This window comes from Myxocyprinus asiaticus, chromosome 30 (genome assembly GCF_019703515.2).
Source record: "Myxocyprinus asiaticus isolate MX2 ecotype Aquarium Trade chromosome 30, UBuf_Myxa_2, whole genome shotgun sequence".
Classification (NCBI taxonomy): Eukaryota; Metazoa; Chordata; class Actinopteri; order Cypriniformes; family Catostomidae; genus Myxocyprinus; species Myxocyprinus asiaticus.
In genome coordinates, this window is record NC_059373.1 from 22,517,571 (window position 1) to 22,533,046 (window position 15,476).

Sequence of the window (15,476 nt, forward strand, 5' to 3'; positions counted from 1 at the left end):
CGGACCAAAAAAACTGAAGGTTGAAAACAGCAGAAAAAACTATGTAACACGCCAGATAATTCCGTATTATTAGACTTAATTTTGAAATGACTCAAACCACTGACTTCAACACAACTTTTGTGGATAGGCAGTGAGCTTTCCGCTAATGCTAATTGCCTCAGCATCTCTCTCTGAGGCCGGTGTCGTGCTAATGCATGTTGAGTGCCGTAATTAACACTACACACTCCATTAATAACGCTTAATACATGTGCCGCAAAAAGACTGGATGCCACATTAACTCTTCCAACTTCCTCTCTTTGCTTTCATTCTATTCCTCATTTGCCCAGATGAGAAAACACTACCCAAATCTACTTCAAGAGATCATGTTTTGAAGTAGTGAGGGAAGGAGGCAAATAAAGAACACAGCACAGAATGCAGCTTTTAAATTGATGCTATACAGGATCACTGCTATTTTTCCTCTATGCAGTTGGTCTCACACAATGTAGCTTGAAAAGACATTTCACAGTTGCGTAGTAAATGGAAAGATTGCAGCATAATTGGTGTTATTTAGTAGTTGTGTAGGAGCTTCTCCACACGTACCTGATATACAACTCCAGCAGTGTGTTGTTATTTCCTGGTGTGCATGCCTCTGCTTAAGCACCAATGGCAAAAACAAATCTGCTTCGGACTAGCGCTAATGTTCAAAACAGATGCTTCTAAGAGCCTGGAGTGTCGACAGTAGACGAACCTTATTGTACTCCATGTGCAGCTTCTCCTGCTCGGTCTCCAGCTTGTCTTTGAGGTTCTTCTGTTCCACAATGTTGTCCTGGATCTGAATCATCCTCATGTTCCGCTCTATATGACAATAGACATGAACAAATTGATACTGAGATTGCTATCTGTGTACAGCAAAAGGTATATCAAATAAAGATTGAGGGAGAAAGAAAGAAAGAAAAAAGAGAAGTGCTGGGTGATAGACAGGGAGAGAAAGTGGACTGATAGAGGATAGGCCTCCTGCTGGAACCTAATGGAGTGTGTGCCCAAGGTTACTCCAAACATCTGCTCTTAGCATCACTCATTTGGAAGGCAAGTGCCTAACTGCAAGGCTACAGAGTGGGATGTATGTCTTGCACTCACTGTCTGATACCGCCTGCTGCTCTGCGGTAAGATTAAAGTGTGTCAGGGACAGTAAGCCTTAGACATTACAAAAGGGACAGTTCACACAAAAATACTCGTCCTTATGTAGTTTCAAACCAATTCCAAACTGATAATCTTTCCCTCCAGTGAGCTGTTGTATTGAGAACCACTGCAACCGGATCATTTGTGAATTAATTGTTCTTTTGAGCCAGTTCTTTTCAAGACCTAGACTGAACAATCTGTTCACAAATCAGACTGATTCAGTTCTCAAATTCAACTAATTGAATCAAAGATTCAGTAGCAGTGGATCTCGAGCAGCTTACTCGAGGGGAGACTTATTAGTGAATGATGTCTTGAATATCTGTTCCTTTTAAAAGTTTAAATGACATGGTCATAAGTGTGAACTGTTGTAGTATGGAAAAGAGCTGGGTTGATATTTTACAAAATTCGACTTTTTGTTCCATGGAAACAGAAATAAAAGCATATTGTTGCTGTCTGATGACAAGAGAATAAATCATAAATTTATTTATCCAAGAGAATAAATTTATCTCCAATAAACAAAAAAAAATATATTTTAAGAACATGGAAAAACATTTTCTCATAAACAATATTACAAATGAATTGAAAATAGTCACCTTTAGCACCATAAATAGAATTATATCATTACACATCTGTTAGTGAACTGTTTGATAATTTAATTGGAATTGATTTTGTTTTAGCAAACGTGTACATACACATTTTTTCTTATCATGGGTTCCAATGGCGCATGTTCAGTTGCAAACTCGAGTCTAACTATTCATGTTCCCAGAAATCAGTTGGTAGGTTATTGATTGCTAGAGAATTTATTTTCGGATATAATTGGAGCTTTCACTTACTATTTTAGATCAGTTTTATGACTAGGGTTTCTAGTCCAGACAATGGTTGAGTGGACAGTTTGATTTAGAGACACATTTTCTGGGTCAGAATTAATTTTCACTAGAGGTTTCAAGAAGATGGAAATCTGGCAACCATAAATGGCTCGTATAGTCTACCTTTTAAAGCCACCTGACATTGCGCATGCATGAATGGCTTTGGTTGTCAGGGAAATCACAGAGCTAGTGTGATGTAGGCAATCTCTTCACTACACTTAAGCCGGACAGCTGAGGTATATTAGTTGACACTCTTCAAAACATAAGGGCGGAACATACGCGGTTTTGATGGACACTTCTCAAGGCCTCATGGAGATACTTGTTAAACAGAAGCCTGATAAAACATCTTTTCATTGGTCATTTTGATGCACAATTAAAACATTAGGAAGAGGTCATTCAGCGCATTCCCTCTATGGTAAAAAGTCAAAATTGCCAAAAGTGGAGATACGTGTTTTTCATCGGACAATGACGATATACTGTATAAACAGAGTAAATAATAACAGATTTTTCATTTTTGCCTAACTATTCTTTCATTTTTGGCTGAAATGTAGTATAAATATCAGAAGTGGATAAGAAATGTTAATTTTTCAATATAAACTACAAATTTCTAGTAAAGGGCACTATGTAAATTTGATCAGCCTATCAAAGGCTTGATGAGTTTATTCCAACTTAATGACTTAAACATTTGTTTACAGTAACATTACAGCACTAAAGCCAAAACAGTCAATGGCAAGTGTAAGTCTGGAAAATCATACCCAGGTAGTAGTTAACAAAGTCTGCAGTGAGGGCGGGCTGTTTATGTTTACGGCGGCCATCCATGCTTGCGCTGGTATCGGACGTGTCCACAGGGAAGATGTCCGTGCTGATACCCATGAGCTCGGCTTTACGCATCAGCTTACGGATGGCGGAAGCACTGGAAGTGAGTGGACGGGGAAGCTTCTCTCGGGGCACCCATGCCTGCGGTCGAGTGTTTCGAGACAGCTCTGCCTTCGCCCTGTACTGCTGGAGTCGTGTGTTGATTCGAGCCTATAGGTCAGGAAATTACAGATATTCAAGAATGAATGTCAGCATACAGTTGGACAACAAGCAAAAGAAGTTGTTTATGGGAAACTAATGTTAAAATACAGCTGAGAGCAAATGATAGACCTGTGCAATTAAAGAAATAAATGTTTATAACAACTAACAGGACACAACTGGTCTCTATCTCACACAGCATGCCAACAGACTGTTCATGCTATGTCTGATACATATAGCACACAAAAAAAATTCTGAAAGCTGTCTCAGATCTGATCAGCTGGCTGCTACGGGAGTCAGGGCTCACTAATTTTATCAGTTTTTTATCAGTAACTCACCAGTAACCAGGCAACAACAATGAACACTTCATGGCATCCAATCCTTCAAATATACTCAAAGGAGACTGTATAGTCTGCTTCATTTGCAGACTTTCACCCATTAAATAGTCAATACTTATAAAGTTTAGATGGACCAAAAATCTGACGACAAAGTCAGCATACAATACATTATCAACAAATTCCTCGTTGCTCTATGCAACATTTTGCAAAGAATGCTAAACTATTATTTGAAAAAGTTACCACTTTGTTGCCATTATACATTTCAGAATTACCTGAACCTACAGTAAATGTCAAATTATAACAATGAACTGAGGGCAGTTTTTAAGCAGAATAAGCCACAATGTGAACCACACTTCACTCCAATAGTCACTGTCTAAGTTAGAGCCTCAAAAAGAGACATGCTTCCAAAAAAGACTACAAAGAATAGTGAAGACTTTAGGATAGTCTGTTGGCTCTGACCTGAGCTTCAGGTGTGACTTGCTTTTCTCTCTCTTGCAAGGACACTTTGCAGTAGGACTGCAGTGCCAGGTAGTTCTTCCTTTTCCATTTCCTGTCAAAACGGTCTGCATGCTGCTTGCAGTAGGCAAAGAATGGATCAGCAATGTCCTGTGGGTAAAAAATGGATCATGACTTCAGATACAGTGCTAAGGCTTCGTTCAGGAGCGGGTTTGGTTATTAGCAATAATTATCAAAGATAATTATTAATTATTAAAATCAATAGAACATTTGATTAGAATCACCATTAGCTTATTAATCCTTCATATCAACAATAATCAAAGATAACTATCAAATATCAAAATCAATAGAATATTAAAAAGAATTAATATTGCTGGGGCACCACCCCGGAATTAGGGACTAATAACGAGACAGTATAGCAGTCTCAATATAGGATTGTTCTCTTAGGAAAGTCGACATCCGGAGAACATCGACATTCAAAAGGGAAACAATGAAGGCTTGAATCCGAGCACTGGCATCCCCTGCCAGCCCTTGGCACAGGTGCATGCAGAACAATACCAAAACACTTCTCTTTAAAGTATAACAAAATTTATTGATGCAGTAATATCAATTAATAATCAACACAATGCAGTCGATAAACTTCCAACTTCCAACTACATACTAAAAAGTAACATGATTAGATATGGTAACAAATAAGCCTATAATACATGAGAGGAGGGTAGAGATGTGTGTGTGTGTGTTAATGGGTGTATGTGTGTGTGTGTAAGGAGAGAAGGAGTGCACAAAATGGCGGGCATGGCTCTCGTGGAGAGTGCGTCACGCGAGGTTTCTGGCTAGAGAATGTGGCCGCAAATGTGGGCTGAAGGACTGGTTAATGCCGTCTGCCGTTTAACATGTGTCTCCGCTGGTACGATAACTTAGGGACAGAGCTGGGCTCTATCACCAAGTTATCTGTTTGCCAAATGTGTGTGCGGGTATGTTTGTGAGGGGTCATGTGTGTGTGCGGTTAGTACAAGACAGAGAGAACAGGGTGACACAGATCGTGGGAGAGATGGCAACCGTTAGTTTTATCACTTAGAGGCGTGGTGAACGGCTCGAAATCCATCCGCCACGGTCGTTGGTTCTTCAATGGATAAACTCAGTGTGCCGGTCTTATCCGTGATGGCGGAAATGCACAAACAGCTTAACGTGGTTGGACGACAACACAGCAAATCTCATTCGTGGTAACAGTAAGTTACAGTAATACCCTGAGTATTATTAGCAGCAATGATCAGACTCGGCGGTCCGTAAACTGTACAAGCAATAACCTTAATACACAAGAATAACACACTATAATAATCTATCTCTGTCCAGACGTAAACCTCTTACTTGAGTCACGTGAGGACGTGGGTAGAATGTGTGTTTGTCTGTCGTTTGACTCCGACTTCCTCGAGGCTTGGGTGATGAGCGAAGGTCGTTTCCTCGCTCTGTCGGCTGGCGGTACGGCGACTGATTCTCGGCAGGTTGGCGGAGAAATCAGCGAAGTCGACTCAGTTGGAGGAGGAAGAAAAATCTTCTTTCTTCACTTCTGCAGGAAAAAGGGTGAGAGGCGGATTGCTCAGCGGTCCCCTTCGGATCCATTATCGTGCTCGGTGGAACACGGAGAATCTTGGCTCGTCCAGCGAGATGGAGATATAATGGCCAAAGTTCAGGTATATACGTAACTTCCTTGGGCAGCAAGGCTACACCTGGGAGCAGCAGCGCTGCAACTAGATGCTGCGAATACTGCAGCTGGAAGCAAGGCTTAGGAGGAATCTCCAGGGTTTTATACTCTCGATGACATCATGGTTGAGGGGCACGTTCTGTCGTGCGTTTCATCCAATAGGAGTTGAGAGTTCGATCTTTCAGAATTTCACACCTGTGTGTAAAGTGAGCAAGGCTTGATGGGATCTGTAGTCTGTTTGGACTCCCTTTGTTTGATTTTGGCACTGTTTTTGGGTTATCAGGCTTTGAGTGTTCCTACAGGCCCCAGTCAGGCTTTATGACTGAGTGTAGGCCAGCCTTTGTCTCCTATCTGAGCACATATGGCCCAACACAGATACCCAATACCCAAATTAAATATTTAATCATTCAAGGATTAAACACAAAAAGGACAGGTCAGTTATCAATTCAGAGACTTGTCATCAACAATTCTAAAAATAAAAACATGTACAGTGAAAGTTGTGTGGTGTAGTGGTTAAGGCTCTGGGCTGGTAACCAGAAGGTTGCTGACTCAGTCCTGAAAAGAAACAAACCATAAGTCAACCCGTTTTTGCCCTTGAGAAAGGCATTTAACCCCTGGTTGCTCCAGAGGGATCATCCCGATAATAAGTTCAAGACAGCAATCTATGTTGACATAATCTCAAAGCTGTGGCAACAAATTCCATCAGCCCTGGTTGAGTGGCAATAAATGAAATATTCTATTCTTCAAAAAAAAAAAAAAAAAAGATTCCACATTAATGATTGTTTGAATGACTGTCAACCTGGGCATCACATTTTTCATTTGGCTCTCCCTCGAAAAAATCATAAAATTAATGAACCTGACTGCAAATTAATGAACCTGAGATAATTTTTTCTGTGTCCATTGATTAAAGGGTGAATTGTGTAAATTTTTAGATGTTAAAATATGTTCTCGAATCCCAGTTTAATATGCAGAAACAACTATACGTAATCCATTCTTTGGTTGGTTTCTAAGAACTTTGTTCTATTTGTTTGAGCATCACTCCCAAACTGACATAGCAGCATTGGCTCAACCAATGACATGAGCATTCAGTGAGAATGACCATGACAGAAGGGGAATGTTCGGCAAACATTATATTTGCAATTCCGTTTGATACTGTTATTGATGTAGAAATTAAACGTCACCTTTAAAACAAATGCAGATGTCTGTTCTATTTAAGTAGTATAAAATAATGTTGTATAGAAACTGATGTGGTCAAACAGGATAATCAACTAAACTTCACTTAGGAATACAACATATCTACTTTTTACATGGCATAGAGGTTGCAAAAGGGTTTAAGCCTTGAACAAAATCTCTGGCTGATTTGATTCAGATGTTCTCTGAATCTTCTAAAACAGCTCATTATTGTCCCCGCATCACAATTGCACTAGATTTCATTTGGTGTTCTTGTGCACTCTTTCGCCAGATAATTATAATGTATGATTTCATTATAGCTGGATATGGGAGTATTTCTGAAATACAGGCTTTCACATTCTGGCTGGTGTAATAATGATGCCTAGCATTCCAGATTTTTATAGAACATCAGTGTCTGTGCATTCTCCAATAGATGTGACAAATAGTTGCCCACAAAAAGCCAATAAATATTCCCCTCCCTTTTAAAGGACAAGTTCATTTAGCAGAGACTGAGGGAGCTGAAGTGGAGACAATGACTGATGTAAGGCTGGCAGGAATTTGTAAGGCTGGCGGGAATTTTCTAGTAATGGAGAGGAACTGCAGGTCTGCCTTTCTCAGAAACAGCTTTTTACGGGAAGGAGGGAGCTTTAGAACAATGTGATGCTATACTGTTTCAGCAGTTTCACATCTCTGCAGCTGAGATGTTAGCAGCAAAATTCTCCGAGTCAGTTTTTTTGTTTTTTCGTCGTTAAAGGAACTGTTTACCAAGAAACAAAAATTCTGTCAAAATGTATTCACACCTCATGTAATTTAAAACTTATATGACTTTCTTTCTTGTGAGGAACACAAAAGGAGATGTTTTAATGAAGATTCTGGTCTGCCTTTTCATTAGATTAGCAGTTGACAGTGACTCACTTTAAAGCACAAAAAGGGACCCAAAAGTGTCATAAAAGTAGTCCATTTGACTTGTGCAACAAATTTAAGCAATTTTAGAAATAAATAAAACTAAATTGAATGTAAAACCATATTAAACCAGCTCCAAGCTTACATCTCCATCTTACACACATACACACACACACTTATACACGTTGCACCTCCTCCCTCGTGGGCAGATGGAAGCACAGCCGTTTTCCGTCAACCACAGAATAGTTAAGGCTTAAGGTGTCTCGGTGGATGCTATCAGCCCACTCACCTGTTGATATGAGGCCCTTTGCACAGTTGACTGGATTAAGTGGATTGCCGTGAGTAGGCACTTTTTGCCAGTATTAATCTGCTACGAACGCCACCATCATATGGTTCTCCGATATGGACTGCATATTTAAGCCACGAGGCTGATGGTCTGTGAACACCACATCCTGGGCTGGGATTTTGTTCGACTGGCTGACCTCGTGCTCATAGCCCTCTATCCTGTGCTTATGAGGATCTTTTTGTGATAAACTCACAGATTTTCAATTCAAGCATACATGTGGAAAACATGTAAACATGAAATAATGAAATGGGATCCTAATGAGGCTTAACTCAAAAGGCACTGGATATGAGAAAATTAACCAGTACAAGCCAATTGTATATTACTAATGCCATATTCAAGGGAATAATTATATACTGGAAACCCATTTAATTCAACATGGCTGTGAAAGACTCATTCATTTTATTCAATTGTTAATAAGACCTTAGATTTTGCCCTGTTTCTAACCCAAAAGCAATCGTATTGCTTCAGAAGCCATAGATAATACCAGTAAAGTAGTATGGATTACTTTAATGCTGCCTTTATGTCCTTTTCAGAGCTTGAAAGTGTTCAACCCTATTGACTTACATTAGCCGCATTTCCACTGTTGGGTCAAATGAAGGCGTGTTAGTGCATGCCAAGGCCAGTTGCTTTCCCACTGTCACTTCCGGGGCTTAATCGTGCCTCCTCAGGGCTTATTCTGGGACAAAGGCCAATGGCCTTTGGCCCGCCGATTACCCTTGAGCCAAAGAAGGCCAACTGGGGATTGAGGCATGGTCAATGTCAAAGGCAGAGTTTAGCAAGACACCTGTGCTTCGTTTCATTCAAGTCAGATGTGGGATATTCTGACTTGAATTCTCAGAACTCAGAGCATAAATGAATTCCATTGCCAGATGTTTGGAAAATGACGTTTAAAGTAAACAACTAAAACTGCAACACTCCCGTTAGCATAACAGGGGTTTGACTCTTTCCTAGCAACCCAACTGATAAACAATGCTGCTACGCTAGCATTTGTGCTACAGGTGTACGATCATCAAAAGAGAGTTTAATTTATCGTGTTTTGTACACCAGTCTCTGCAAACGTTTGTTAAACAAGTTTTAATATCTTGTAATATAGGAACTTTGACTCATTGATCGATATCATTTAATAAAAGTGAATGTTTATCACTAACTTTGTATATCTCTGGGTGCCGACATATTTGTGTGACATCACGCACCTGCATCTCAGTGAAAAATTTGCGGACACATCACAAATTCGTTAAGATGCACAATGGACAAAGTGGTGCCCAAAGGAAGAACTTTCCATGGTTCGAGATCATGGATGGTGTGCTGGGAATGAGAATAATAATTTTTCTTTTAATAATTATCTCATTAAACTTGGTGTGAATCCTCACATGCCTTGAAGCCAAACACTGGTGCAGGTTTACAAGACAAGACCATTCAGAAAAGTTAAGAGACACTGACAAACTCAGAGCAGCTTAAGTGCTATTTTAATAGAGTCAGATTGCTCATATAGTGGGGTAAGACACAGACCCCTGGGGCAACAGACACTGATCTCACAAAAAGCTTTTATTAGATAATGATAAAGATTTAGAATGAAGCAACACAGCAAAAGTCTGTTCACAGGTTTGAGACTATTATCAAGCTTACCCTAACTATATGAGCTCATTCTACTTTTACTTATTGCATGGAAAAACATTTGATATTTGGTTCAGATCAAAAGTATATCCATTTTATTCATTGTCTTATGAATAATATAAATAATCGAAAAAGCTGTCAGTAGAGTGTGGAACTGACAAAGGGGAGTTAACTGCTAAATGAAAAAAGGAAGCGGTTATCAACCAATACCATATATCAGCCAATTAATCGACCTGGCAGTGTATATTAAAATTGTCAGGGTTTTGGTAGACCAGATCATATTAGACAACTTTGATATTCCCTGTAGTATGATTACATTAGATGGATAAGAGTTGTTTTTTTTTTTCACATAAATTTTGGTCATACTGTATGCAATGAGACTGATCCATTCTAAAGCACAGACGGAAGGAACACTATGCATTAGAAAGCTGGTATTGCAAGACTGTGAATGATCTGTTAAGACTGTGGAGAAGCAGTATAGATCAGATGGAACATCAAATAAGTGCAGATCAAAGAGGACGACTGCATAACATGATCACACCACTGACCTCTTCAGCAGCAGCTTCGGAGAGCAGCCCTTCCCTCTGAGCACACGTCACATGGAAGAATGAGCGGCACATTCCAGCATCACAGCTGATGCAGACGCCTGTGCGAGCAAAACGTGCATCTTCACACAAACTGCACTCCTGCAAAACAAACCCAAATAGGTCATAACGATACCATGGGTACATGTCTGATCAGTGAATCGCAAAATCCTACAACCAAACATTTGCAGAAAGGAAATCCCAAGGCTAAGCTATAAGGATGGCCTAAAGGTTTGGGGCTAGTGTAAGAGAGGTTTGGGACAGCTGATGGAATTTTCACTTGCCCTGTAGGCCAGTGCTACATTGTAAAAGCATCTTACAGTAGTTGATAATATATTTTTGTGTTTTTTTTAGGGCTGTCAATTTAACGTGTTAATATATATATATATATATATATATATATAAAAAAATAATGCATTAAAAAATGAACATTAATTTTTACAAATCTATATCAGCAGGGGGCAGTTAGCGCAACCCCAGCTGTACAGACAACAAACCACTCCTACTGACAGCAGATTGCACAAGATGAGGATGTGATTTGGCATTCAAACACAGCTGAATGAAGTGCAGTTCCAAATGCTGGGTTTTCTGATGTGTTTTTCTAAGTTTCAAACCTTTACCTGACACAGCGACCTAAAAGTGTTTATGATGCAACGCAACCAAAGTGAGACTGACTGTCTGTCTGACGCATGTGTACATAGACACTTTCTTAGAAAAGCCCTTATTATATGTCTTCTTATATGATAGATTGACGAGTTCAGTTGCAAAGTAGATTGCTGCGCACTGTAGGCCAATGATAATCTTGTTCAATAACATGGAAAAAAGTTATGTATTGCCTTGTATATCCACTTTTTGTTTTGCTTAATCTATGCTTTACTTGTCTACTTCAACAGTGTCATTTATTTTAATAATCTGAATTATTATATTTGTAAAAAATATATATATATATTTTGATTTTGATTAATAGCTCTAGTTTTAAGTTTTCCAAACTTCAAAATTTGTTTGTGATAAAATGTGCTGTTTTAAATGTCGTTAAGGTAACATTATCTAGCTGGTTGAAGTCGATGCGGTATTGTCAAAACTTGATCATTTAAAGCATCAGTTAGAATGCTGCATCATAAGCCATCATTTTCCAGCAGAAGACCGTGTATGATTTTACTAAACAGTCAAAGTAACATTTTAGCTTAAAATATGTTTATTGTAAATTATTTTTTTACAATATAAAAAATATGCTGCTAAAAAAACTTGGCTGTTGGCTAATAATTGTTGGCTGGACCAATACAAATATGAACTAGTGGCCCGACCAGCAGAAAGAAAATATTTTTGAGCCCTGAACCCTCAGAACTGCTTGACTGCTTATTTATTTCCATCATACAACATCAGGGTGTTAATTGTCTAATAGCTTTGGATTGTGCTTCACAATCATGATTTTGAAAAGAATGCAGACATTTTCTTGGATATGCTGACATCAGGTTTCATTACTTTCGTACTAATGACTTGAGGTTATTGCTATTTTCACAAAGTCAAGCAAGGTAAACAGAAAGGTGACTGTGTAACAGAGCTTGGATATAGAAAAGTCTTTAAATACCATTCTAACAATCCTACAGTCATTTACTGTATAGTTCTATATTTAAGATAAGCTGGACAATGAGGCTCTAAAAGCCCATTTAACTTTCTCCAGTTACTGAAGTTCAAAATTACAATAATAACAGCCTTTCTCTAGGAATATACAGCACAAACCATTAAACAAAGCCTTTCAAGCGCTTCTAAAGTAATTTGCTTCCCAGTAAAAGGAACCTCTTCTGACTTACTGACACATAAACAGGGCTCCAGATTAAAAAAAATGACTTAGGAGCCATCGCCTCCTAAACTGAAACATTACGGAGCCAAATGGCTGTTTTTAGTAGCCAAATCACAGATTTTCTCGATTTAGATAGCTGTTCAGAAACAAGATAGAAAGCCAAAGAAAAGGAAGTCAGCTGATAATCCATTCATGGAAGGTTTAATAAACAGTATATATAGTTGAGAAGTTTGCATTCCCTTTTGTCTCATAAATGTTCACACACACCTATCAGAATTTATACAAATATAAGAGAGAAAATATTTTTTTTATTTTATTTAGTACTGCTCTTCAGAATCTATATTACAGATATTTACATAAAGAATAGTATGCATATAGTAGTGTGTTTTCTTCTTGAGCATCAATGAATGTTTGCACCTTGTGTAATAATTGTGTACAAGTCCCTCAATTGTCCTAAGTGTCAAAAGCTTGATATATATATATATATATATATATATATATATATATATATAATTTTAATTGTTTAAAATATTGCCTTAGTCTTTCTTTACTGTTACCGGATGGCCACAGACACAGAGACTACAAGAGTGCAAATTGAATGATGCAATTTATTGTGCTACTCCAATCCCAATCAATAATTACCAGGAGAAAAAAAAGTGGTACACAGTACGGCACTTTTAATTATAAAGAAGACCAAAATACACATGGGACTCTTATTTTGAAATGTCTGCACTTCCAGTTTTGAACACACTGACGGATGATTCGCTGTGAAAGTGAATCTGATTCAAACTGCTAACCTGAACTCCTGAGTTCAAACCCTCAGATCTTTTCAGGTAATTCATGAAAAAGTTCCAGTTCAAAAGAGTAATTTACGACTTTCACGACTCTCTTATTTCACTTATTTTTGGTCGCAGTCTGGAGCCCTGATAAAATAAAGTCAAATAGAGTAAATATCAAAATGTCTTCAGTTGACAGAAATTCTTGGGAGGGCTGTGAAAGACACCCTTAGCTCAGAGACGACAGACAGCATTTCAATTTTTTTGATCATAAAGCCAATTTCATTCATTTTTTAAATAATGCCTCAGGATCACCAGAAAAAGTGCTTACTAGAATCAATATTTATAGATTTTATTTAAATACACAACTCTAAAAGATGTTAGGTTAATATTAGGATAATAGGTATTCTTAAGGTAAGTTTCTTTTATTCTATAAGTGTGTTACAATGTGTTATGTGCTAGTTATGAGTTAATAATAAGTTAGTTACACAGTTATAAAATGTATTATAACTGTTCACACTTGCCTTGGCTCCATACTTTGAGTAGTTCATTTCTGTGAGTGTTACTGGCCGCAGTTTGTCGATATCTCCGAAAGCGACCCCTGGAACATAAAGGGCACACACCACGTGCACCCACCTTTGACAGAACATAGAGTCAAGTTAAATATTTATTATCACAGAGCAGTCTGCTAACTTACAAATCTTTAATTACACAATTAAATGAGAGTTTAGGAACAGTTCCTTGATTACTTTCATTCATGAGCTGAATAACAGAACTTATAATTGGAAATGAAGTTAATTAAGGGGTCCAATATTTAAAGGACAAATCAGTATCTAGTTAATAGTAACCCTTAAAAATACTGCTATTCACCATAGATTTATTCAATACCTCTGGTAGCTTTAACATTTCAGAGGAGGAAATCCTCAATTGCAGGTTCAAATGTACTCTAACTTGACCATTTGCTGTGACAGAATTTCAAATGCAGACTTTGGGAAGGAAAATGTGCAGTCCAATATAAAGATATCCATCTCTGGTGAGCGCACGCTCCACACTTTAATTTGCTGTGTTTTTCATGCTCTAGTGAAGTAGTAAATTTGGGTGCAGGTAGGCCGAGGAGCACTATCAGTGATAACGTGGCTTGAGTCTTCACACTTCAGACGCCTCTCTCTCTCAGCCCTATTCCTCCCTCCTAGCCAAATCCACCACTTTCTTTCTCCTTTACTTTTTCCAGGTCCATCCTGCACATACATATCCCTCTCTATTGCCTTGTCTCCATGTATTTCACAAACATAGCACCTTAGCTCAAAGTGCACTATACAACTTTGAATATACAGTACAAAAGTTAAACAAGTAAATCAAACATTAAAGGACTATTTCACCCAAAAATTAAAACACTGTCATTATCTACTCACCCTATTGTCCAAACATGTATGACTTTCTTTCTTGGAACACAAAAGAAAATGTTATGCCCAATGACAACCTCAGTTACCATTTACTTTCATTGTCAGGAAAAACTATTAAATGTTACTGACTGAGGATAACATTCTCCTTCTGTGTTCAATGGGAGAACAAAAGTCTTACGGGTTTATGACCATTGCTTTAATGAGTCTACTAATGATGATAAAATTTAATATCAGAGCACAAGTGAAGCCCACCTCCCAGCATCAGTCTCCTTGAAGATTCCATCCTGACTCGGGCAAAGTTCACAGCTGGGCGTGACGCCATTCTTGCAAGCGTCACAAAACCATGGTTCCGTTGAGTTCTCCGAGGCAGAGCTCATGATTGAGTCACTTTCACCATCGACACCATAGCAACCTTGGGAAAAAAAGAAAAAGAAATGAAAATCTGAGTATTTCATCTAACTGTTTAGTTGCATAGTTTGTGTGTTGGGATCATTGCTGTTTATATATTTAGACAATATGCTATTAAGAAATGGGAAAATGAAGCTAGTACAAGACAACAAATCCAATAGAATAATCCACATTCTCAAACTAGGCCTACATTTTGAAATTTCATCCTTAAGAGGTCAGATTCCTGGCCTTGTTGTCAGTGTGGACTGAGGGTACTTCACCATTTTGAGCAGTGGTGCTTGTGTGAGAGACCCGGGTTTGATTATAGTCTGAGTCTGATACGAGTCATGTTTCCATCCCATTCCCACTTCTCTCTCTCTCCCTCAACAAAAAGTGCAAAAGCCCAAAAATAAAAGGAAATATTAACATCCTCGTTGTAGTGGGAAAAGTTCAATCTTTAGGGGAGTTATGGCAATGTTGCATTATGACACAGCACAGCGGAGTGCCAAAAGAACAATGCAAGTAGAGCAAGAAAACACTGCCTCTTTACCTGCAAATGTTTAAGATTCTCGTCCTCAGCTAAACTTTTTCCTACAAAACTAACAATAAGGCCATTTGATCAAACGGTAGCATCACAAGTCAAAGATGGGAGCAACGGGCCAATGAAAGCATATTAATGATGTCCCCTAAATTTCCTCAGGTTGCCAAGACAATTACTGTGCTGATCAGGTTACCATGACGCCTATTACACTCAGCAAACGTGCTCCATGCCACCAATAAGGGCGGCAATCAGCTTCTTCTCACCACTGCAGAGATAACTTTCCCCAGACACTGGGGAAATGGAGAGAGAGACAAGCAAATAAAAGTTCAGGTCCTTTGCATACTCACCACAAAAGACCCAAACAGCTAAATGTGCAGAGAATACTTAAGCATCTCTTCCTGTCAAAGCTCTAACAAA

The 15,476-nt window shown here is 38.5% G+C and overlaps 1 protein-coding gene across 2 annotated transcripts in view; it reads right to left on the bottom strand.

The window, feature by feature from the left end:
- LOC127420929 (PHD finger protein 14-like) overlaps window positions 1–15,476 on the bottom strand; it is a 164,150-nt gene that overhangs the window by 92,332 nt on the left and 56,342 nt on the right. For both annotated transcript variants that reach the window (XM_051663569.1, XM_051663570.1), the window contains exons 5-10: window positions 14,384–14,543; window positions 13,253–13,364; window positions 10,116–10,253; window positions 3,836–3,982; window positions 2,780–3,050; window positions 728–834 (exon numbers count right to left, since the gene is read on the bottom strand). In XM_051663569.1, coding sequence (XP_051519529.1) covers window positions 728–834; window positions 2,780–3,050; window positions 3,836–3,982; window positions 10,116–10,253; window positions 13,253–13,364; window positions 14,384–14,543 — 935 coding nt within the window. The remainder of the gene's footprint in view (window positions 1–727; window positions 835–2,779; window positions 3,051–3,835; window positions 3,983–10,115; window positions 10,254–13,252; window positions 13,365–14,383; window positions 14,544–15,476) is intronic.